This window comes from Zonotrichia leucophrys, chromosome 8, assembly GCF_028769735.1.
Source record: "Zonotrichia leucophrys gambelii isolate GWCS_2022_RI chromosome 8, RI_Zleu_2.0, whole genome shotgun sequence".
NCBI lineage: Eukaryota > Metazoa > Chordata > Aves > Passeriformes > Passerellidae > Zonotrichia > Zonotrichia leucophrys.
This window is the reverse complement of record NC_088178.1, coordinates 7,562,197-7,587,825: the sequence shown is the minus strand read 5'-3', so window position 1 is coordinate 7,587,825 and position 25,629 is coordinate 7,562,197. Positions and strand designations below refer to the sequence as shown.

Sequence of the window (25,629 nt, the reverse complement as noted above, 5' to 3'; positions counted from 1 at the left end):
CGCTGCCGTGCGGAGCTGCCGCGGGCCCGGCGCCGGCTGGAGCGGGCGGCCGTGCCCCGATGCCCCGGCGCGGCCATGGGGGACGTGAAGAACTTCCTGTACGCCTGGTGCGGCCGGAGGAGGGTGATGCCGGCCTACGAGATCCGCGCCGCCGGCGGCCGCGGCCGGCAGACCTTCCTCTGCGAGGTGCGGGCCTGCTCCGCCGGGGCAGCGGGCTGGCCGTGCTGGGGGCTGGCGGCTCTGAGGGGGACTAGGGCTGGGCCGGGGACACAGAGCGGGACTGGCGCCCTCCGGGGCCTGGGCGGGCTCCGGCCGTATTACCGGGGCTGTGTCGGGGGTCTGGGGCCCTGCCGGGGGGTTGTGCTGAGGGCTGGAGGCCGCCACGGGAGCCTGGGCTCTGCCGGAGGGAGCTTGGACACTGCCGCGAGCAAGGATTTAGCTCCATGAGGGGCCAGGAGGTCCGAGGACCCTGACAAAGGGAATGTGGGCCCTGCCGGGGATCTGAGGTTCCTGACGGGGTCTGGGCTTTGCCGGGGGTCTCGGGAAGATGCCGAGGACCGTGCCGGGCCGGACCCGGGGCTCTGCCCCAGGGAACGTGGGGTCTGTGCCGGGGGTCTGGGAGCAGGGCTGGCGGCTCGGTCAGAGGGAACCCTGGGCCATGCTGGGTGTGCTGCTGGGTCTGGGCTCTGCCAGAAGGAACCTGGGGTCAGCACCGGAGTCTGGGGTCCTGTCTGGAGTCTGGGCTCTGCCAGAAGGAACCGAACCTGGGGTCAGCACTGGGGTCTGGGGTCCTGTCCGGGATCTGGGCCCTGCCCGGCCTGTGCGAAAATCACTGGAAGCCGAGGGCTTGGAGAGAGCTGGGGTGCTTTGAGCCAGAGTGTCCTGGCTGAGTGTGCACTGAGGGGTGAAATGAGCGAAAGGAGAGAAAAATCCCGAATGATGTTCTTAGAGGGGAAAACAGATTGGTTTATTTAAGGGTGGTGTGTGTCTCTGCACTGTGTGTGACCCTTCTTGCACTTGGTGAGGGGTACTGTATGTCACCTTTGCCAAGAGCTTTGGTCTGCTCTTGAACTTGAGGTGAAATGTATTAAAAGAATTTTTGCAGGAATGGTTGCTACTCTGCACTGCTCTAATGGTAGTTTACTCCTGCCTGTACGTATTGGGGATGTGGGAGCTGTGAGGCCATGTGTAGAACAGATCAGTTCATGAGTGATGCCACGGATTTGCACTAAAGACCTTAAATTTGTCATTTTACCCTTCCCTCCTCTATTTGTCTTCTGTGTCCATAAGAAAACAAAGAAACACAGTGGCATTAAGGGAATTTTTGAGGTATTATTACTAGTTAAGCAATACTCAGATGGAATGGTTGTGTGAATAGATATATTCACAGTATCATGGAATGGTTTGGGTTGGAAGGGACCTTCAAGCTCATCCAGTCCCACCCCCTGCCATGGACAGACACTTTCCACTATCTCAGGTTGCTCCAAGCCCCATCCAAGCTGGCCTTAAGCACTTCCAGGGATAGGGCAGCCAGAGCTTCTCTGGGCACCCTGTGCCAGGGCCTCACAGGGAGCAATTTCTTCCTAATATTCCATCTAACTCTGCCCTCTGTCAGTGTGAAGCTGTTCCCCCTTGTTCTGTCACTCCATCCTTTTTGTAAAAAGTCACACTATACATATTGTGCATTATACAATATATCAGTATTATAGTGGCTTTGACACATTGATGTCCCATGATTATCCATGAAAGCTTAACCAGTGAAAGGATCAGTCTCACTGCAACATCTCTCTTACTGATTTTTGCAGCCTGGTAGGATGGCTGTGAATCCTGTATGGTTACTGTGTGGTTGGAGGTACCATTGTCCAGGGTATAGAATTGCTGTTCTAAAATTAAAAAAAAATAAATCAGAAATAAATCACATCTATGTAGTTGGAATTACATGGAGCTATGGCTGAGCGGACACAGAGCCCTTGTGCTCTGAGAGGAGAAGTTCTCAGAATGTGAGGGTTTGCTTTTAAAAACTTAGAGAAATATACAGCACTATATAATGATATGTAACAACAGTTAGCAATATTATTTCTCCTGCACTTAGCAGCAGCCAGGATTTGGTGCTCCTGTGGGTGCTGCTGGCCTCCAAGCCCCTTTCAGCTGCACATGAGCAGTGTGTTGTTCCTTGCAGGTCCGAGTGGAAGGCTTCAACTATGTTGGCATGGGCAACTCCACCAACAAGAAGGATGCTCAGAGCAATGCTGCCCGAGACTTCATCAACTACTTGGTGCGGGTGAATGAAATGAAGAAGGATGAAATCCCTGCTTTTGCAGTAAGCTGCTCTTTCTCCTTACCAAAGGCTACTCTGTTGTTGGGCTGCCATGCTCCCAGTTGTGTTTCATCCCTGGAGTTCAGGTGCCCCTGTGCAGTGATGAATGTGAGGGACTTCTTACTCTGCTGGAAGGCTGGGGCACATACAGAATATCATGGAATCATTTAGGTTGGAAAAGACCTTTGAGATTATCAGGTCCAACTGAATGTTGTAGGATGATCTGGTAAATACAGGTGCATGTTGTATTTACCAGATCAAATGATGCAAAACTGGTGAGGCTGGGAAGTATTCAGAGTGATGCTGTGAGGTGCAGCCTGGCTTTCAAAGTGCTGAGTACTCACACCTAGCACTGTGAAGTCTTATACCCATGTTCTAACATATATCTATAATATATATAATATATATAATATATATAATATATATAGTCCTGTGTGATTTAAAAATAACTAAAGCCAAACCCAAAAGTAATAATCACAGATATATCAAACCAGACATTGAAAATCTGACATTTTTAAACCATAATTGCTTCAGGTGTGTAATGGGATCACTGCCTGTTAATGATGTTTTGGGCACTCAGCAGTGAGTGTCACTTAAAGGCTGAGGAAGAGGAGGGTAACTCTGTCATTACAGCAAGTTTAGAGAAATAAACAAAGCATGAAGTTATGTGTTACCTGTTGAGAGGGAGGGATCTTCCTCTAGTGCTCCATTGAGCATACATGAGTTTTCTGAGTGGAAGCAGCCTCCCAGCCTCACCAGCCTAGGTGGAACCCAATGGGAACAGGACTGCTATTTTGGTTTTAGTGTGCCAATTAGTTTCTTAGCAGTTCAGTGTTAAAATATTCACAGTTGTGTTACTATTGGGATTGCTTCTGAGTAGTAACTATTGCATAATTTACTGGGTATAAATGTTGCATGATGTTGCCTGAGGTCTTTAAACTTCCTGGACAGTTTCTAGCTAAACAGTAAAATGACTTATTCTGCACAGAAGTGCTGAGGTTTTCCTTCATTCCCTTCCCTAGCCAGCAGCAGGTGATATCCCCACTGGAGGACAGGAAGCAGCAAGAGATGTCACTGGTTCCAGTTCAGTTGTGGGGGGACCTCTTCCTCCACATTTGCTTTTAAAAAGTGATGTAGGTAAGACTGAAAACTGTAATTTCTGTGTGTTTGAATGTTTTTTGGCAGTGTTTTCTCCCCCAAATTGCACCACTCTGCAGACAGGCCACCAAACTCATCGTTTTGAGGCAGAGGTGTGGGTGACAGCATGAGATCTGAGGGACTGGTCATGGCCTGTCAAGATGGCCAGGCAATGCCTCTCCATTGCTAGGAACATGTTTGGGGGAATTATTTTATTTAATTTATTTTTTTTTTCTGTGTGGTAGGCAATGGACCAGGTGCAGCACCTGGGAACTGTGGCAGTCATGGAGCTCAGTGGGATCGGGGTGCAAACTTGCAAGATTATTATTCCAGAAAAGAGGAGCAAGAAGGGCAGCAGGTAAGTCATGCAGAGGTGTTCTCCTTTACTTCTTAAACAGGTATCTTTCACCCTCTTTCGTTATTTGCATTTATAATCTAGGTTGCAGTTTTCTTTTGATATTTTGCTGTTAGTTTAAGCTGCAGATTTATTTGTTGACTTTTAATGAAGTTAATTTGTTTAAGCAAGGGACAAATAAATCACTCTGGATAGTCTGAACATCCAGGACTTTGTATAGACATTTTATTCTGAAAATAAAGAATTACTGAGGACTTTTTAGCATTTTCTGTGATATCTTAATTATTTAAAGCATACAGGTGAATTACTTAATCTTTAAACTGGTAAATGATGCTCTTTTTTTCCATATTAGACCTCAGAGTCAGAAGTGGACTTAAATGCAGATCTTCACGGGGGTTGGACCTTGGAAAACGCCAAGGCACGCCTGAACCAGTTTTTCCAAAAGGAGAAGATCCAGGAAGAATATAAATACACTGAAATGGGGCCTGATCACAACAGGTTTGGTAGTTTTAGTCACTATCTGTTTATAAAAGATTAAAATATTTTTGACAGTGGTTGTTCACACTTACTTACCACGCTCCATAGAGCCATAATGTTCTTTGCCAGGACCAACAATTCATCCACATGTTAGGACATTGTATTATTTCTGGTGAAGTATAATGATGTTTTGTGGCTGGAAACAATGGCAATCTGCTGCTGCTGTTGGATTCTCCTGATTAAGTTTGGGGTTGGGCTTTTTTACATTATATAAATTTGTGTTCTATGAGAGTTATATTTTTAGAAAGACAGGAGAATTTTCCTATTAGAGCCTTTTCAAGAGAGTCTCACTTGTAGGACTTATAGTATTCTTTTGTTAATGAGTCTTTCAATCATTTGGAACATCTAAAAATGTCTATTGGTATGGAAAATTGTAAATGCTAATTTAAAAGCTGTCTTCAAGTCACTTCATCTCAATTTATGTGTCTCAGGCAAGGCCATTTCCTTCACTTAAGCAAGTGACATAAAAAGTTAGTTTGTACAGTACTAGGAATTTGAATTATACTTGTTCCAGGCTGAGCTTCTGAACATTTCTTCTATCTTGTCGTGTGGGCACACAGTGTGTGGTAATTGGCAGTGGGGCTGGCCCAGCCTCATCCCCAGTGGGTGCAGCTGTGAGCAGCACTGACAGCAATGAGCCATGGAGTGCCCAGGGGCACTGAGCAGCCACCAAAGGGAACAGAGGGCACACAGGGGCAGGGCACCAACAGGAGGGGATAAAAGGCTGGGCTGGAGAACAAGAAGGGTGGATGCTTGCAGCCCTCTGAAGTGACAGGGTGTTACTCTGTGTGGGTGATGCTTAAAACCTTCTGAAAGTGTGTGATGATACTCTGTGTATCATGGCTATCTCATCTTTGATCTATGCTGTGACCTTGTAGCTTAGGGATTATTTGTGTGGCTCATTTTTTGTTACACCTTCTGCAGCATTAAATTTATCTAGACTTGAGCAGAATGAAATTATACTGATGGCAGTATGTTTCTCAGCCTGGCTATTGTTCTCCTGGAGTGCATTTCAGAGTTTCCTATATACTTTTTGTTCAGGGAAGGGTGTGTGGATTGCCCTGGATGGAATGGCAGAAGGGGCTATTCACTACCTGCTGCAATAAATCAGATAGGCATGAAACAATCCTAATGTGTTGTAGGGCTCATTGAGGGACTGTTGGAAGACTGTTGGATTTAATCCTTTTGGTGTGTGTAACAGGAGAGAGAGGTTTGAGAGCATAATAAAGTTTAAGTTGTTGGGGTTTTTTTTAAAGAAATACCAGTTGTGCATCTTGCCAATCTCTTTTGGGTTTTTTTTTAAGGTAAAGATCAGAGATATAGATTATAACAGATATGTCAGTTATGCTCTCAGAGGTTTGTGGCCAATTAATCATACTCATGGTCTGAGAACTTAGTAATAGCAGGAAAATTTGAATTTGGAAACTTTAACTATGATAGGGGGGTATAAGTTGTAAATATAAAGATGGCTGTCCTAAAACACAAAGCATGAGCTCATGTTAAGGGATGGGATGTGGCTTTTCTGTGTTGGGATGCCTGTGCCTCCTCCTGTTCCTGCTGAAGACCTACACCACAGACCTGTGCCTGCTCACACACGGGCTGCTGAGGCTGGACTAGGCAATCATGTGGGATTCTGCTGCAAACTGATTTCTGGTGTTGCTGTTCTCCCCTCAGGTGGAGGAGAATGAGATTGAATGCTGACTGTAGGCCTGGCTGAGAAACATACTGTCATCGGTGTCTTAGGTGGCTGTTGTGTCCCTGAGAGCCAGTGGCCTTCCACCCCTGAAGCCACTGTGCCTGCAGGTCAGTTCACTGATAGCACAGGAAGGAGGGCTAACCTGAAATTTCTATCACTCACTTAACCTTTTTTATTGTTTGTTTGCAGCAAAAAATGAAGGATGCAGGTGCAAGGCACAGCCTCCACCTGTGCAAATGCCAAGCCCTAATTTCCAAAGAGGATCTCAGTCCAATAAATTCCAGTCATGCACCTTCAGTCACATTGGCCAGTTTAAATCCTGTCTTACAAAAATTCAGCTTCAATATTTCATGTGGCAAAAAGAGGCTTAGGTTTGGGATTCTTGAGAACATGGGTCATGATTGCTATTCTCCTCTGTTGAGGGTTTTTTTTTTTAAGCCTGAATTCTTCCCTCTGAGGGTGGTGAGACCCTGGGATAGGTTGCCCAGAGCAGCTGTGGCTGCCTCATCCCTGAAAGTGTCCAAGGCCAGGTTGGATGGGACTTGGAGCAAGCTGGGACAGTGGAAAGTATTCCTGTCCAGGGGATTGGAATGAGATGGTCTTTAAGATCCCCTCCAACCCAAACCATTCCATGATCCTATGATCCTCTGATGAATATGCCAGTTAACCTTTAACTGAACTGGTTACATGTCTACTAAGCAAACTGTTGGGTTTGCTAACCAGAGTTACCCTTGAGTAACTATTACTCTCTTACTCAAGTTTTGATGATTCTAGAATGTGTCAATAAGGGAATGGAAATTCATGCAAATCCAAATATTCTGTCTCCTGTTCAGATAAGTACCATGGTTTTGACTATATGACCTGGTTTGGTTTTGTTTATGCCCTGAGCTGATCAAGTGTGTGGTGAAAAGCAGAGTAACCATATTTAATGTTGCATCTAGTCACTAAACACAGGCTGTTGGTGGGTTGCATTAGTGTTATACCAATATTTATGTGGGATACAGTTAATGGTACATTGGGATGCATGTTAGTGTTACATCCCACCTGCTTTATAACTGTTGTCTTAAACTTGGACAGCTCAGAGCATATTTCCTAATAAAGTGGCTGGAAATTTCAGTGCTGAACAGTGGCATATTCAGAACTCTTCTTATCAAATGTACTGGTTCTGTTGATGACAGGTCTGTTACCTACTACCTTGGGGTTAAAGGGACTAAAAGCAGTAATACTTTACCTTGGTCATTGGTGAATTGAGAGTTTCTGACTGAGGACAGAGATTTTTGCCTAGAAATATGGGGAAGACTAAGTATGTTTGCAGAGTCAGCTATTGGTAGTTGTACCTTTGTGCTCTTTCTTTCTCTTGCAGGAGCTTTAATGCAGAAATGAATATTTATGTGAGGCAGCTGGGCAGAAGTAAGTGCTCCTGTTTATTTTCTAACTTAGCAGGAGGTGGGTGTTGGTATAGAGGAACATTTGTGGGTACAGAGTTTATTACAGTTATGTGTTGGAGCCACTTCCAGAGGTAAAGGATCACTTGCATGATGCTGCTGGGTGGTATTGGGCAGTCATACTTCCTTAGGCACTGAATGCAGAAAAACTTCAAAGGATTATTTAGCAGTAAAGTAACATCACACAGCCAGTGTGAGCTGGGCAGAGGAGGGGCCTGGTTGGGTTTTATGTTGGAATTCTGGATTTATCAAGATTTGAGACTGTCCCTGAAACCTGGTCTGAGTGTACAGTCAGATGGCCCAGTTCAGAGTAGTGTCTTCTGTGGGAGCTGCCTGACTGCCCTGCTGCTCCAGCTGTGACCTTTGTGTGCTGCAGGGATTTTCAGTCGTGAGCATGGATCAAACAAAAAGCTGGCAGCACAGTCCTGTGCCCTTTCCCTGGTCAGACAGCTCTACCATCTTGGTGTCATTGAGCCTTACTCTGGGCAGAAGAAGAAAGGAGAATCGGTGAGTTTGGCAGGAGGGACAGGAATGATTGCTTTCATTTCATAACACAGAAGCACTCTCATAAACAGCGGTGAATTAAGAGTTTGCTCTCCATATTTAACATCTTAGAAGTTATTAATAATTTTTATTCTTTAGCAACTGTTTCTGTTCTGGTGAGTGATTTGGATCAGAAATAGAACTTCGTGTGATTAGAACAGTAACTAATTTTACATTCTCTTAAATGAAATAGGATTTGTAACAAATGCTATTTTCAGTATAATTTTTCTACAAGCTTGAATATTTCTGTTTAGGCTGGCTGTTTGCATTAATTGTCTGTTACATGGTCATTTTCTGGCAATTAATATATATATACACACACATACCAAGGAATATGTGTTATTTAGGTATTTGGTTGCAAGTTTGGGAACACGTTCCTCTGAAATTAAACTCAGATATTTTAAAATAGCCTACAAATCCTTATTGAATGAAAAGTTGGCAAAACATTCCAAGAGTGTGAAGGCTGAACTGATGGTACTCTTTGGCCTTGTTTCACAAGGAGGTGTTTGATGGTTCACCTGTAATAGCCCACAGTTCTGGCTTCCAGTGCCTGTATAATGACATGTAGTTTTTAAATATTTCCTAGCTGGAACCCTATGAGGTGTCACTGTCTCCTGACTTAGAAAATAATCTGCAAAAGACTGTACGGGAGCTGTCCCTGGAGATCGTGCCTGTGGTGAGTGTGTGGTTCAGTACTCCAAAGGATGGAGCATCACACCTGCTCATTTAATCATTTATCGGTCTTTGCCCACTCTGCTTTTGGGTTTCTAGCCTGAAGATCCCAGTAACCCAGTTCTGATCAACGTTGGGAAGTTGGCCCATTTCGAACCATCACAGAGACAAAGTCACATGGGAGTTGTTCCCTGGTCACCACCTCATTCCAACTGGAACCCTTGGACTGGCTGCAATATTGATGAAGGTCCACTGGCAAATGTAAGACAGCTTAAAAATGGGTCTGTTGCTGATTTCCCCGTGCTTCAAGAACTTCTGAATGTTTCTCCCCCACCAGGATTTCAAGTATGAGCTGTTTCAAAAGAGAAGACAGTCCACTGATAAAATTTATTCCCTTCTTGACCTGGAGGCAGAGAGTTCTTTGTGTTTACTTCATGTGTTATCAGGTCTTGACCAGCAGTGTCTTGAGCGTCTCAATTCTCTGCTTTGTTTCACCTTTTGCCCGCTATCTTGTGGCCTATACAAAGTTCATAATTAAAAGTACAAGGAAAGTTCATGGGCATGTTATTTATAATTCTTTGGCCTCTCTTTCCCATACTTCCATGCTCAGACCCTTGTTCTGGGAGGAGAAACTGCTCCAAGCCAGTGCCACTTCACAAGCAACCAACTTCCTCACTTTATGTCATTTCTAGTCCCATTCAGCACAAAACAAATGAAAAGCAACAGTGTGGCATAGTAAAATTAAGGTGAAGGGAAGGAGTGACTGGTTTGCCAAGTTCAGAGAGTAATTTGGTCTGATTGAAATAAACTGGTCAGAAAAGACTCTTAGGGCAGGAACTTGATTTTCCTACAACATTCAGATTGCTTATGGCCATAATAATAATTTAATTATTTCTCTACTTGAGTTTTTTGCATAAATTACATTGATTTAGTATTGATTGTTATATGTTGATTTTTTTAAATTATAGAGAAGTAAGGTAAATTTAGATGTTGCTGCATGAAATAATCAATATGGACATTGCAAATTGAGTTGGTTTCAAATTTCTGCAGGATTTTCCGTACAAGTCCTGACTGGAACAGCTTATTTGCTCTAAAAACAACTATCCCTTTGATACCAAATTTGCATTTCTTCAGATTTCTTTTGCAGTTGTTCAACAGTGTTGCCTTATGAATTCTCTTCAAACTTTTACCTTTTCAGCTACTGTTTAAAGGGTGGATTTGTGTTTACATTAGGTCATTACTTATATTAAAAACTCCTGTTTAAATCATCTTCTTCTTGGCTTACTGCTGAACAGAGATGTTTCTCAAGCAGTCTAAGTATTTCAATTTAAACAATTGTTAATTTCAGTGTTGTTGGTCTTTCTGAGAGACTTGTTTGAAGATGAATGTTAAATATACTGGAATGAATGAAATAAAACTGATTTCAGGGAGTTCTGCAGGAAATGATCCTTTAGGGATATTTGGGGTCACTGTTGGTGTGACTGATCTGATCCTGAAGTTAGGCTGTAGATAAGAAGAGGCGTCACAAAGCCTCCAAATCACATCTTGCACTTGCAGCTCACTCCGGAGCAAATCAGCGCGGAGCTGAGAAGTGATTTCATGTACCGCCTGGAGCAGGATCAGCAATTGCAGAGGGTGAGTGTGTGTCCTGTCACCTGTCATCCTTGCCCTGGGCTCTGCATTTTCCAGAAGGGCTGGAACGTAACACACAGTGTACAAGGCTGGATTTCAGCACAAATACACAGCACGTTTTCAGCAGTGCTGGATGTTCCACTGGGGTGGATGTGGGGGTGAGTTGTGCTGTGCCAGGAAAAAGTACAAACTATGAGCTGTTCTTTAGCAGTTTTTCCTTTGAGTAAGGGAAAAGTGTAGAAAAGTGAGGCAAAGTATAGATGTGGAGCAGAACAGGCTGATTTTTGGAGATTTTGGAAATATCCTGGACTTTTTTTTCCCAGATCCAAGAAGAGAGAGAGGCTTTACCTGTGAAGAATTTTGAAAGTGAAATTCTGGAGGCAATCCATCACAATTCTGTTGTTGTCATCCGTGGTGCCACTGGTTGTGGCAAAACCACTCAAGTGCCCCAGTACATCCTGGATGAGTGCATCAGAACCAACCGAGCTGCTGAGTGCAACATCGTGGTGACACAGGTGAGGCGTGTGTGGCCACTGCTGTTCTGTGGTGGATATAAGAAATCACCTGTTGGTTAGGATAAAATCACAGAACCTTGGAATGGTTGGGGTTGGAAGGGACCTTAAAGCTCATCTTGTTCCAACACCCTTCCATGGTCAGCAATGCCATCCACTAGACGAGGTTGCTCCAAGCCCTGTCCGACCTGGCTCTGGAGGGGGATTGAAGGATGTGTTGAGGAACCTTATCATCATTGCAGGACATGGTTCATAAAGATACCTCCTCAGCAATATAATTGGGAGAAACCTCAGCATCATGCATCTTTTCATATGGAATGTTACTCTTGCATGGATTTTCAGTTTGGATAACCTGGCTTGAACCTTGCCCAGGTGAAAACTCTCAGCAGACTAAGGGGAAATGATTTGGGAAATAGCAGCTTGTAGTTGCCATATATCCTTATATCCCTCCTTTGTGAAAAGAACCCTGTGCTGTTACATACAAAATTATTGTTTAACGATTACTTTGTAAAGCAATCTTAGTTCAGAACACCTGTAGCATTTAGGATTTCCTTTATCCCTTTTAGTGGTATTGTGATAAACTTCTAAAACCTCTTCATTAAGTTAGGGAAAACTTTTGCACCCCCCAGCCGCGGCGGATCAGCGCGGTTTCCGTAGCGGAGCGTGTGTCCTACGAGCGGGGGGAAGAGCCTGGCCAGAGCTGCGGGTACAGCGTGCGCTTCGAGTCTGTGCTCCCTCGGCCCCACGCCAGCATCCTCTTCTGCACTGTAGGTCTGTGTTGCTTCCTAGGCTTGGAGCTTATCGTGGGTCTGAACTCTGAGTCAGCAGCAAAAGCAGAAATATGGTTAGATTGAAATTTTTATAAAGTCTGCTTGGAAGATTTGAAAAGGTTTTTTTTGGATTAAAGTTTGCTGGCATGCTGTTGTGCAAAGAAAAATTCAGATTTTTGTTCAGAAGTCTGATAGTACATGTGTGATAGCACACAGAAATAATCCCATGAAGAGATAAAATTGCCATATATTGATTGTCCTTAAAAGACAGAAGGGGAAGCAACACTGGGCGGGAAAGATGGAAGAGTCTCTGTTGTGGCAGTGCTTCGTGGCCTTCATGGCTTTCACTTCTACAAAGGAAAGGATGGCAATTAGAGGTGGGGTTGGAAAAGGGGCTGCACAGCCTGCACACTTCCTGATTTTTAAACCAAGGGCTGGGAGGGGAAAGGTTGAACTGTTACATGAACACTTAGCTTTTGTCTCTGATTTAGGTGTTCTTCTGAGAAAGGTGGAGACTGGGATCCGCGGCATTAGTCACGTTATTGTTGATGAGATCCATGAGAGAGACATTAACGTGAGTGAGCTGGTGATGACTGTCCTAATCTCTGTATGCTTCTGTTCTGTTCAGCTTCTGTGTGTTTGTGTGTAGCAGCCAACAGGCAGGAGGAAACTTTGTCTTAATGAGTGTCAGATGTAAGTTTTTCTTCTTGGATAAGATTTTTAGAACTCTTAATTATTCCTTATCTAAGTAGCAGAGCAAGGACCTGTGCTTGTTTGCTGCCCTCTGACTGTTCTCCTGTTAGGATCCCCTGTGTCCTGGTCCTCTCTGGAAAATGGAACACTGCAGTACAAACACATCTTGTCCAAGTGGGGGAGCACGCTGAATGACACTGTTATTTTGGAGTGCTGTTTTTACTTGACCCTGTTGTATTACTGCTGGTATTCACAGAACCTACAGTCTTGATAGTGATACATTGAAATTCAGTGTTTACATGAAGTAAAATACAATCTGATGATAGAATTAGGAGATGTATATAATTTGAAATGGCAAACATTTTCTGTTTCCTTGATTATTCTGTATAATTTTCAGCTTTGTCACACCAAGAGTGAGAGAAACCGTGAAGTTCTGACATGTTGTTTGGACAGAATTTGGGGACTCATTTGAATAAAATTGCACACATTTAACACACGTTTTTCTGATGAATCTCTTCATCTATTAAATGTATGCTAATGATGTAAAATACAAGTTTGGAAATTGTGAGTGAGATTGGAATTTTGTCTGTTGAGCTAAGTGCATGCCTAACTGTATGGCAGAACTAGATAAATGCCATATTTAAACAGAACTACAAACATCACACATACCTGCACTAATTCCTATTTATTTTATTAATTATGGCTACTTTATACGTAAGCCAAGTTTAAAAATACCTGAGGTTGTAATGTATTGTTAGGAAGGAAGCAAACTATTTTTGTAGAAAACAAAAACCCTTCTTTACACTGGAAATCTTAAAAACCCCAGGCATGGCAGTAGTTTCAAAATAGAGCACTGACAACTGTTTCTTGTTTTAGAACAGTTTTGCTCTACTTGTTACTTCTCTTGCTCAGTAAATGTGTAATTCCTTCTGGTTTCTTGGGGAGATATTGCTTTTTTTAGCTGTGAAGTTAATGATGCCCTTATTCTCTTTCTCTGCAGACTGACTTCCTTTTGGTGGTGCTGAGGGATGTTGTTCAGGTGTATCCTGAGATCAGGGTTGTCCTCATGTCTGCCACCATTGATACCAGTATGTTTTGTGAATACTTCTTCAACTGCCCCATCATCGAGGTCTATGGCAGAACCTTTCCTGTCCAAGGTAAATCCTTACTTGCACTTCCAGAAACTGCTTGAGTTTTTATCAGTCTTGCATTCATACTCCGAAATATCCTGGATTATTTCAGGAGACTCTTGAGAAGTGGTGTAGAGAGTTATGTTTCCTTGCACAGGCAGTCAGTCTTTATCATCTGTCTGTCCTTGCAGATTATTTTCTGGAAGATTGTATTCAAATGACTGAGTTTGTCCCTCCACCCAAGGAAAAGAAGAAGAAAGAAAAGGATGAAGAAAGTGGTGAAGATGACGATGTATGTTTGAATTTTAATATGAGAAATTAAACAAGGGCCATTTTTAGTACTCCAGCTTGAGTGTAATTCATTTGGCACTGTTGAAGTGAAACATCTCTAGCAGCTGTCCTATTTTTAATATATGAGATTGCTGTTAACTTCAGCAGTGGAACTAAATTTTTTTCTTGCCCTTGTAAACTGAAGAATTTCTTTTTCATTGAAGCTAAGGTTATCATGTTTTGTCAAACTACTTCTCTTTAAAGCTAAAACTGAAGTGCTTTTGAAAGTGAAGTTTAGTAACCTAAAAAAGAAAAAGAAATAGAGAAATAGGAGCTTGGTGGTGGTACCTTCTTAGGGTGAAAATATAAATTCTTTCCCTTCTTCTCTTGCAGTTGATATTGTCAGTGCTTACATACATTGTCAAGAAAATAACAGTTTTATTCAGCTTTTAATTTTGAAACTTTTGTTTGGGCCACTTAATTGAAATCTTCTTTTAATGGCCATTTTAGTCTTGAAAGACATCTACCCACATTTCATTTTCTTATTTGCCTGGCCAGCCAGTCTCTGTAGTTTGAGTAAATTCATTTATATGATTTCCTTTGTGGTATTTTTCTTTTGTAGGCCAACTGCAACCTTATTTGCAGCGATGAATATGGCCCAGAAACAAAGCACTCCATGGCACAGCTGAACGAGAGAGAAACCTCTTTTGAACTGATTGAGGCTCTGCTGATTTATATCAGGACTCTGAATGTCCCAGGAGCTGTCCTTGTTTTCTTGCCTGGCTGGAACTTAATCTATACCATGCAGAAGCATCTAGAAATGAACCCACGCTTTGGTACAAGCAGCTGCTTTGTTATATTCCATCTTTTCCCAGGGAAACTACTGACTGAGTGAAGATGGGAGTTGGATGAATGGCTTGGGGAGCTAATTTGGTGTGAGAGTGAATGGCCAGAAATTTTTATGTTGTGGGAAGAAGAAATGAGATTCACATAGTGGTAGTTACCAAGCTTTTTGCTTTGCTGTTGTAGGAGGCCACCAGTACAGGATTTTACCTCTGCATTCCCAGGTTCCTCTGGATGAGCAGCGTCGGGTGTTTGATCCTGTGCCTCCTGGGGTGACCAAAGTACGGAGCCTTCTCTCTGTGCAGTTCTCTTGGGCTGCTGGGGAACGTATTGCTGACTTCTTTAATAAATTCTGTAGTTTATCTTGCTGGGCATTATCAGTTTTTTCAAACCAAATAACGTCACTTTGCATTTCCTGGTTTTTGTAGGTTATTTTATCTACCAGTATTGCCGAGACCAGCATTACCATCAATGACGTGGTCTTTGTCATCGACTCTTGCAAGTGAGTTCATGAAGCAGCTTTTTGTTTCATAAACCCTACCCTTGGGAATGCAAAAGAGGTTTTGGGAGTGCACAGAAGTGCCTTGTGTTCCCATGCTCCCTGAGCTGAGTTTGAGGACTCCAGCTCCCTCAGGACAAATCAGCATTGTCTTTAGCTGGTCAGCACAGTGACACACCATGCTGGCATCTCAGGGGACTGGGTTGGTCACGCTGGCACTATTCATGTGAGGTGTCACTGGGTCTCCACACCAATTTGGTAGACGTCATCTGCCAAAGGAGTTTTACAAACTCTCAGTGTCTGGCTGATGATAAAAAGGAAGGGTTTTGTAGTCTGTTACAGTTCCTGCCTCGCTGTGCATGCTCTCTGAGAAAACTACACACAGAGAGCTCATGAATTCATGAGAATTTTTTGCTTTTTGGACAGTTGTGAGAACATTACTCTGTGCAATAGTTTGGGGCACTGCTTTAGAAAGAGTGTGATGCTTTAGTTTCCAGACTGCCTAACACAAACCAGGGGTGGTTGGCTTCTTAAAATCAATGTGGCTGCAAGCCATAAAATAGAAACTGATTTGGCAGGGCTTAAGATGAAGGATGTTTGATCTTTAGTGGCGTTTTTCCTGTAACAGGCAAAAAGTGAAGCTGTTCACTGCTCACAACAACATGACAAACTATGCCACGGTCTGGGCATCAAAAACCAATCTGGAGCAGCGGAAAGGTAGAGCTGGGCGCGTGCGAGCCGGCTTCTGCTTCCATTTGTGCAGCAGAGCTCGCTTCGAGAGGTGAGGCTGTGTCTCCAAAAATACCCTCAGGGAATCCTCCCAGAACTGTTGGGTGCTGCTCTGGGTCAAACTGAGGAAATCATTGCAGAAAGCACAGAGAGGAGATGGATGGTGTTGGCTCAAAAAAAATGTACATTTGTTATGCTTTTGCCCATTGTATGAGGTGGATACATAGTTTATGATTTTAGTATTAAGGGTGTCACTGCAACCTACCAAACTTCTCAGGAAGAGAGCAATACTGCTTGAGAATTGAGGCAAGGAAAAGAGCTTTGTAATGAGGGCCAGGCTCTAGTCTGCCTTCAAACACTGGGGCCACCTGGCATTGCCATGTAACAGGCCATTTTGTCATGAAAGTGGTAAAAAGCAGGGATGGCAGATTTTAGTTTTCTCTCCATTCCCATTCCATGGCCAGGAAGTCCCTTCATAGTGCTCTGGCACATTCTCTGTTGCTGAAACTTTTTGACCTCTCTGCCAGACTGTTTTTCCATTACTAGAGCCTTGGAAATCTCTTTGCTGGTTGGAGGAGGCAACACAGCTGTTAATTACACTCTTATCTCTCTCCTGGAAGTTTCAGTGCCCCTTTCTCTGGCTGTTACAGCATAGCTGTGTTTTGATGTTCAACCTTTTATAAACTTTTGAAAATCTCGGTTGATCAAAAACTCTCATTGAATTTCTCAAATTTTTTTAGATCTGTTGTTGAGTACGGTGCAATGAATTTAATATTTTTTAACAGTGGGCTGATTTTAGACTACTGAAGTAATAATGGTTTTAAGGTTGCCTTCCTTCAGAGAATAAACCCAAAATATACAAGTTCCTCTGTGCTTAAGGAAGCGTGTGTGTGGACCTGTACAGATAGTTTTTTGAGAGAAATCATCTAAATCTTGTGCCAACTGAATCAGGATATTGTTCAAGGTGTTTTGAAACCTTTTTAAGTTGCACTAGAAAAGTGCTTTTATGTACAGCAGGCTGAAAGCAGGTTGTCTCCCAGGAGTATAAGAGCTTCTTTTATCAGAGCAGGAGAGGATTGTAAAGGACGAATGTGGAGCTGCTAACTGTGCTCCAGCCCTGCAGGGTCTCTTTGGTCAGCTCATGCTTGAACCCACAGTGGGCTGTGGAGATGTGAGGACTGTTCCCTGTGCATTCCAGTGTGAATTTGCCCCAAAGGATAATGGAGAAGTACAGAACATTGTGGTAGAAGAGCCCAAGTTCCAGGAGCACAAAGAGAGCCGATGGGTGGGCTTGGAGACAGAGTTTGCTTTGGAGGGCAGTGGTTTGTGCTGGCGGAATGACCCCTCATGGTGATCAAAGGCTGTGTTCAGAGAAATGGGCCTTTGTTCTCATTCCAGACTCCAGACTCACATGACACCCGAGATGTTTCGAACGCCCCTCCACGAGATCGCTCTGAGCATCAAGCTGCTGCGCCTGGGAGGCATCGGGCAGTTCCTGGCCAAGGCCATCGAGCCGCCCCCTCTGGACGCGGTCATCGAGGCAGAGCGCACGCTCAGAGGTACCTGGTGTGCCACGGGGCTGGGCAGTGATCCTGGGCTGCTGGAACTGGCTCCAGGTGCTCTCCCATGTGTGTGATCAGTGACAAACAGCCCTCATGTGCCACAGAGCTGGGCAGTGATCCTGGGCTGCTGGAACTGGCTCCAGGTGCTCTCCCATGTATGTGATCTCTGAAAAATGGCTTTACCACCTCGGGGTGGATTGCTGGAGCAGCATGTTCTGGCTGACACAGCAACCTGGAGGCATCGTGTGGGTGGCAGTGGCTTGTGCAGCTGAAGAAATACTTGAATTCCCAATGGAGTGTCATTCCTTTAAGAAACTTGAGCCTTCAAACTCAAGAGTTGTTTTGTTGTTTTACCAGAAAGTTATGTTAGCTTCCAGCTTCCTGTTTTCCAGCTGTGGCACTGCTGTGTTTGGCATAGACTCAGTCCAGTGCTTGAGGCATTCACAAAGCTTCTATAAAAGAACTGAAAAACAGAGGTTGCTAATTTATTAATTAATTACCACTTTTTACAGTTTGCTGACCCAGTATCTCAGATTTTGTCAAGAAATTAAATCTTCAATTTATGAATCCGGGTGAAAAATAAAAATCTGATGTGTGGGTTAGGTTGTCTCACCACTCTCTTCAAGGAACTAACTAGACTGTGAGTAAAATAGAGCAGGGAAGAACTCTAAATTTGTGCTTTAGATGTAAAGCATGAAAGTGACCTCAAACCTCAGCACACTTGTAAATGTCACTAAATAAGCACTTCCTACAATTTTTAACAACGGAAATATCTATTTCATTGTTTATTTTATGGTAGAATTGTGTGCTGAGCCTGCATTGCTTGTGTACAGGAGGGAGACCAGAATGAAAAAATATTGCTGGGATATATAGTCAGGTTTAATGACTTTTCTGTTCTGAGAATTATTAGTATTTTTCATACTGTGCAGCTGAGAATTGCAGAGCCAGGGGAAAAGGCAAACATTTTTGGTTTTAACCAAATAGATGTGTCTGCAGGTGCCTCCCTTTCCTGGATGACCTGTGATTTTTCACTGCAGGTACACTGCTAGTATGTTCTTAGGAAGGTGAAACATGTTGTTCTTCAAAGTATTCTTTACACTTTTGGCTTCAGTAGAGACCAAGAAAAACTGATTTTATGATGGTCAAGGAATTCTTTGTGTTTCCTTTCCATTTAATTGCTGAGGCTACAAAGCTGCTTTTTTTTATTTTATGTGAAAAAACCTTTGGTAGCTTAGAGGATGAATACAGGTGATAATTTTCAGGTAATGGGAAGAGGAAAGGCAAGTAAAACCTTCAGGAAGAGAATCTGTGGTGTTATCTAAAGATTTCTAGGGTTGGTTAACTCTCTTTGATAACAAGGGATCTTGTTTCAGAGCTTGATGCCCTGGATTCCAATGATGAGTTGACACCTCTTGGAAGAATCCTGGCCAAACTTCCCATTGAACCTCGTCTGGGCAAGATGATGATCATGGGCTGTATTTTTTAGTAAGTTCAGTGGTCTCAGTAGTCATGTTCTTGTTTCTCTGAGTTCCTGAGCAAGAGAGTAAAATCAATATATCTAGATGAGCAATAAATGCAGCAGCTGGGGAGAGGTCAGTGAATCCTCATGGGAGCAGACAAGAAATAACTTTTAGTGTAGGCCATAAAGTGGTCATGACATTCAGTTAAAGGCAAGACACCAGTGGAGGCTGAGTATTTCTGAATTAGGAGTGGGACTTGAAACACCTAGGTATAACAGTGAACTTGAGGTGGGGATATATGGAATTTAATAATGAGATAAAGAAAAAAATAAATCTCCACGTTTTGCTTTAGTAGGAGAGATCTGTTCTTTGTCACTGTGATGCCTATAGGGTCCTGTGATTACTGTAGACACTTTTCACCAGAAGATGGTGGTGTATGGATGGAGGGGAGGGCAGATAGAGCTTATTTAACATCCACTTCCAGGGAAGTTTATTTGTTGTTTCATTGAAGAACTCTAGCAGATAAAGGCCAAATTCCTAAGGTCTCTAGCAGAGGAGTTTTCCCTGGTATCTGCAGCCTGCAGCAGGTGCTGGCAGCACTGACTCTGACTGATCCTGATCCCTTGTGGTTCCTTGCAGTGTGGGAGATGCTGTGTGTACCATCTCTGCAGCCACCTGTTTCCCTGAGCCTTTCATCAGTGAAGGCAAGCGCCTGGGTTATGTCCACAGGAATTTTGCTGGGACCAGGCATTCCGATCACGTAGCTTTGCTCTCTGTCTTCCAAGCCTGGGATGATGCAAGGTACGTTGGCTGGGAGAGTACAGCTGAAGAACACAGGGTGAGCTTTTCCTTGTCTTGTCAGGCTTCTAATTCTCTCTGTTTTTCAGAATGGGTGGTGAAGAAGCAGAGAAAAGATTTTGTGAACACAAAAGACTCAGCATGGCCACTCTTAGAATGACTTGGGAAGCAAAAGTCCAGCTAAAAGACATACTCATTAGTTCTGGCTTTCCTGAAGGTGATTCTGATTAAGTTCAATGGTTTAATGGTTGCATTTTTCATTCTGAGAGGATGAACAAATAACCAGGATAATCTGTTTTGAGCACCCAAGCACAGGAGGAGTACAGTGGATTTGCCATAGCACTACTCCACTTTTACAGCTGCGTTCAGGTGGACTTTTAGTGTTCTTTCCTAAAGTTGTGGTGGCTGTGGTGCAACATGGAGATTTTGGAGGTTGAGGTTAGAGCTGCAGGATTAAAAATCTATTAAACAGGTGTCCTTGGAGTGTTACCTCCCTGGCTTGCTTTCTTCTTCACTTGTTGTATCTCCAAAATGTGCTGTGGTGTGCTTTCTCCCTTCTTTCCATAGACCTTAGTTGGGAGTCTGTGTGATCTGAAGAGTGCTCTCTTCTGTGACTTCCTGTTTGTGCTGCAGGAGGGGTGTGTAGCACTGTGCCAAATTATTCCATTTTCTAGAGAAAAAAACCTCTTAAATTTGACCAGGTTCTGAATTTGCCTAATGTTGCTGAGGAGCTCAGTGAAATGGCATGACTGCCTGGATTAAGCAGATGTTTATTTCCCCTCCTTTTCATTTTTTTTTCTCTTTGAATTCCTTTAATTTTTTTCTCCTCATGCTGTTAGGATTACTGCTGCATTTATCCATAACTTTTTTCTGGGCAAGATGACTTGAAAACAAGCCACCAGAGACCCCGGGGGAGATTTGTAACAAATGAACTAATAAAAACATCCATTTTAACCTCCCCAAAAGATCTGTCTCCAAAACAAATGCAGTAAACACACTATGGTACAGCACATTCTGGGCAAACCCATTTCTCCTTGTTTTTGAAGAGTTTGGGAGAGGAAAATACCTATTTGTAGTAGTATTTTTCAGCTTTTCATTCTCCGTTAAGAAATAAAAAATTGAACGTAGAACTTAAATGCTCTGAGTGCAGAGGTCATTGGAGATAACATCTAGCAGTTGATTTAATCAGAAAAGGCATTGATCCAGGATCCTAAACAGCTCTGCATTGATCCAGGATCCTAAACAGCTGTCTTGTGCTCTCCTTCATGTCCCATGGATTTGAGCCACTCCTCTGTTCTCTGCCAACAGAATGTTTGATGACTCAACCATTTAACAACACTGGCCCTGATAACAACCTGGATGTTGTCATCTCCCTGCTGGCTTTTGGGGTCTACCCCAATGTCTGCTACCACAAGGAGAAGAGGAAGATTCTTACCACTGAGGGGCACAATGCTCTCATCCACAAATCATCTGTCAACTGCCCTTTCAGCAGCCAGGACATCAAGTATCCATCACCCTTCTTCGTTTTTGGAGAGAAGGTAGAGACCTTGGGTTTATTCTTGATCATATGCTGCCAAATGGTTCAAGAGGTTCTTTTTGGTAAAGAAATCATCAGAAAAAAAGCCTGACTGCAATATTTAGCTAGTTTTAGTGGGGAGAGATGGGGTGTTGTTTGTTGGTTGGTTTTCTTTCCAGAAAGTAAATGTTATGTGGTCCTGGTGTCACTTGGTCTCCTAGTAACTTCCAGTCAACCACTTTCAGTAGAAATAGAGGTGCACAGAAAGTTCCTGTGAGTTTTGTTACCACAGCCAGGTCACAGAGAAACATCTAAATCATTATCTTCATTAACAGTTTGTCTTAGGAGCTCTTCCATGCTAGTTAGGCATCAGAGAATTTTTATCCTTATCACTTCTGCTGCTTATGAATCCGGGGATAAAACAGGAACATGGAATGTGGCAGTGGGATGTTCCTGTTCTGGCCTGTGTCATCTCCTGAGGATAACTCTCATTTCCCAAGCATCTCCCAAAAGGTCTCTGTGACCTTTCCCTCCATCGGTGAATTTGATGTACATTCTGTGCATGTCCATGTGCTCCAGTGACAGCCATCGTGAGCTCAGCTGCTGCTGCTCAAGGAGCAAAGGAAAACAATGCTTTTGGGTTTGGTAGTAACCAGAATTTTAAATCCTTTGGGTACAGGGATTTTGTCTTGACAGTCTGGATTCCCAATCCATAGTTCAGAGCTGTGGTGAGGCTTTGCTGCTTCTTTTCCCTTTGTGTCAGGATCCTAGGAGGGTTAGACCTTTGATCCACCTTGACCTTCTCTCTCAAGTGAAATTCCCCTAAACTCAGCAAAAGACTTTGGAGCTCAAAGAGTTTTGCTTTATTAAATGAAAGTACACACAGCAAATGGAGAGTGACTAAGATGGTGGCTTAAGAGTAGCTTAGGCAGCACCTGGGTGAGGCTGGGATGCAAGAAGGATTTCTGAATAGCTCTCTGCCCATTGGATACCTCTTCTGTTCCCCTTTACACTGAGGGGCAGGAGCTGTGTAGCAGGGCTGTTATCTCTGGCTTGATGTTGTTTAAGTTGAAGCTCAAGGACAGTGTAACGTGACACAGCAGTGACTGCATGGACATCTGGCAACTTCATGAGTAGGAGCCCACTGAAGGTTTTCATCACAGCCTCAGTAACTGAAGGGTAGGAGGAAAATCCAGATGTGTCCTGGTCATTTTAAGGCTGGCAAAGTATGAGGTGGCTCTTGCAAAAGCTGCATAACTGCAGACACAGAAAATGAATGTTTTAAAACGGAAGATAGTTTTTGTTGAGATTTTACACCAGTGTGTGCTGAATCCCTGTAAACCTCTGTCTGGCATTCAATTTTGCATGTGCATATGCTCTTGTAATTTCCTAATGCTATACCTAGCTTTGTTGTGTGTTGTTTGGGTATTTTTTTTACAAAATTCTCCAGTTTCAGTGTCCAGAGGAAGGTGCAGAGCTCTGTTTTCCATTTCAAGAGTCATTTTCCTCTTTAACTTGCAGATTCGAACACGAGCCATCTCTGCCAAAACCATGACCTTGGTGAGCCCACTGCAGCTGCTCCTCTTTGCTTCCAAGAAAGTCATGTCAGATGGGGAGCTCATTCTGGTGGATGACTGGTATGGATCTGCTTGTGCACAGAATTGTGGAATCGTGGAGTGGTTTGGGTTGGAAAGGACAAAACTCATCCAGTTCTGACCCCCTGACTGAGGGAAAGTGCAGCTAACACAGAGCAAATGTCTGTAGAACAGGGATCCCAGAGCAAACTGTGCACCACAGGTGTGTTGGGAAGGCATCACCTTTCCTTCTATGAGGAAGGGACAGGTTCATTTGAGCCCTGTTTCATGCAGATTATCTACTTAAACTGAAAACACGACAAGGCAGTTTCCATAAAAACTGCTGGTTTTTTCCTCTTTATCTGAAAGGTGAAAGGCACTGTGTGTTTTGGACCTCCTCCTGAGGCAAAGGCTGAGGAAACCTTGTTTTCAAGGCACAGAAACAGCTTGAGGAAAGAAATGTCTCTGGCTGTGTAAATTTTTTGGCCATCACCAAATAACATCTGCATGGTTGTTTTGGGATTTATTTTGCTTTTACCCCCTGGTCAGTAAAACAGAGACAAAGAATTCCTTAAGCTTAATTTACTAGCAGTTTGGGGGTTGGACCTTTCAAAATCTTGGAGCCTCATGTTTTCAGTTTGCTTTATATTTTTGTATCTTGCTGTTTTGATGCAGGAAGTTATGTGCTGAATTTATCCAAGTGTAGAATGATAGAATCACAGAATGTTTTGGGTTGAAAAGAACTTTAAAGCTCATCTCAGGTGGACACCTTCCAGTAGACCAGGTTGTTCCAAACCCTGTTCAGCCTGGCCTTGGACACTCCCAGGGATGGGGCAGTCACAACTGACACAGGTTTCTCTGGAAACCTGTGCTAGGGCCCTCACCACCCTTTCAAGGAAGAATTTCTTCCCAATATCCCATCTAACCCTGCCCTACATCAGTTCAAAATAATTCCCCTTGTCAGTGGAAGGGACTCTAAGGCCTCTCTGGAGGCTTCTGTTCTCCAGGCTGAGCACGCCCAGCTTGTCTCCAGAGCAGAGGAGTTTCAGCCCTCAGAGCATCTTCATGGCCCTTCGTTAAATTTCAAGAGCCAATTTTATCAGAAGAACAGCTATGTTTTAACAATGCCAAATTTTAGGGATCTTTCAAATTGCCTGCTCCCAGGCAGCCGTGGCAGCTCTAACGCCCTGTTTGTGCCGCAGGATCAAGCTGAGGATGCCGCACGTGGCGGCCGCCTGCATCGTGGCTCTGCGCGCCGCCATGGAGGCGCTGGTGGTGGAGGTCACCAAGGAGCCGGGCATCGTCCGGCAGCTGGACCCCGCCCACGAGCGCATGCTGAACGTCATCCGGCAGCTGTCCCGGCCGGCGGCCGCGGGCGTGGCACTCACGGCCGCCAGCAGCAGGTGAGAGCCCCGGCTCCGAGCTGAGTGTGGGACTGCAGGCTGGGGTATGAGTGCTGGTGAGCATGGGCACTGCAGGCTGGGGTATGAGTGCTGGTGAGCATGGGCACTGCAGGCTGGGGTGTGAGTGCTGGTGAGCATGGGCACTGCAGGCTGTGGTTTCAGCCCCAGTGAGCATGGGCACTGCAGGCTGGGGTGTGAGTGTGGGACTGCAGGCTGGGGTATGAGTGCTGGTGAGCATGGGCACTGCAGGCTGGGGTTTCAGCCCCAGTGAGCATGAGCACTGCAGGCTGTGGTTTCAGTGCCGGTGAGCATGGGCACTGCAGGCTGGGGTGTGAGTGCCGGTGAGCATGGGCACTGCAGGCTGGGGTTTCAGCCCCAGTGAGGATGGGGACTGCAGGCTTTGGTTTCAGTGCCTGTGCTCTGAGCATGTGTGAAATGCTTGCACTCAAGGCCTGATGCAGAGACATCACTGCCTGTTTGCACAAGGACACACAATTCTCAGGAATAAAAGCTGTCATCCCCTCTTCCAAAACACAAAACACAAATTATCTTTTAAAGAAAAAATAATCCATATTTATTTTGGGCCTACCTTTTCCTAAAAAGAAAACACATATTTGACTGGGCTTGCACCCCTCTGTTGCCCCTTGTTTCTGAAGTGGAAAAGGTACAAAAGTGCAACTGTAGTTGAACCATTGCATTGTGTTGACAGAAAATCGAGGTGGCTTAGCTGAGGACGGTGCTGTTTGCCATCCTGTAGAGATGCAGTCTGTGAGATTGCCTCACGTGTGTGGTGTTGTTGTTGGCCAGGTTCGGGGACGGCCCCCGCCCGCCCAAGATGGCTCGCTACGACAACGGCGCCGGCCCTCGGGGCTGGGGAGGGTACAGGGGCAGAGGCTACGGCGGCTACTCCGGCTGGCACCCGGCGGGAAGAGGATACCCAGGCGCTCCCGGGGGAGCCTACGGAGCTGGGGGGGGCTGCCGAGGGGGAGGAGGAGGAGGAGGAGGGTACCGAGGAGCAGGCAGGGGCTACCGAGGAGCCTACCGGGGAGGGTGGTAGTGATGGTTCAGCGGAGTCTTTCCACTTCAGCAAAGGTGTGTTTCCGTCCCAAATTCCTTTCTTCCTCTTCCCAGTTTGTATGCCTTTTTTGGTTCCTTAGTACAAGTACAGCTCTGTAATATATCATGCCCTTAGGGAATTCCCTGCAAGTTGTATTATTTTTAATAAAGAGTTTGTTTCTGAAGACTTGCAAGCTATACCTTCAATTTTGTGTTTGGATTTGAATTTCAAAGGCTTCTGTTCTAATTGTGATTGTTGGAGATTCAAGGCATTCGGAGGAAACCTTTCCGGTGTCAAAGACTATTTCCTGCCAAACAGATTCCAAACCACATCTTGGGCTCAGTGGGGATTTCACTTCGTTGTCTAACAAGCTGTGCAAACAGTCTTTGCTGCAGTGGTTTTCTAACCATGCCAGGCAGCACTAGGGTCCTTTGCAGCCAGCCTCCTGCATGCTGTGACCCTCCATGGTGAGTTGTTTG

General features: G+C 44.3%; 1 protein-coding gene across 2 annotated transcripts; it reads left to right on the top strand.

The window, feature by feature from the left end:
- On the top strand, positions 1-25,319 carry DHX9 (DExH-box helicase 9). 2 transcript variants are annotated; one of them, XM_064719311.1, is made up of 27 exons: positions 1-186; positions 2,180-2,320; positions 3,340-3,454; positions 3,700-3,812; positions 4,162-4,307; positions 7,406-7,452; positions 7,864-7,994; positions 8,617-8,706; positions 8,802-8,963; positions 10,260-10,337; positions 10,658-10,849; positions 11,476-11,617; positions 12,108-12,190; positions 13,310-13,466; positions 13,631-13,731; positions 14,332-14,545; positions 14,739-14,833; positions 14,981-15,054; positions 15,680-15,832; positions 17,179-17,339; positions 18,716-18,827; positions 19,442-19,603; positions 19,690-19,817; positions 20,909-21,138; positions 22,638-22,753; positions 23,893-24,093; positions 24,901-25,319. In XM_064719311.1, exons 1-27 carry the CDS (start codon positions 76-78, stop codon positions 25,148-25,150), a joined length of 3,705 nt encoding a protein of 1,234 aa, XP_064575381.1. In that variant the 5' UTR covers positions 1-75; the 3' UTR covers positions 25,151-25,319. The 2 variants fall into 2 exon arrangements, with proteins under 2 accessions (XP_064575381.1, XP_064575382.1); XM_064719312.1 differs by lacking the exons at positions 1-186; positions 2,180-2,320; positions 3,340-3,454; positions 3,700-3,812; positions 4,162-4,307 and adding an exon at positions 6,031-6,149 and having other exon boundaries at positions 24,901-25,318.
- The last annotated feature ends 310 nt before the right edge of the window (positions 25,320-25,629 follow it).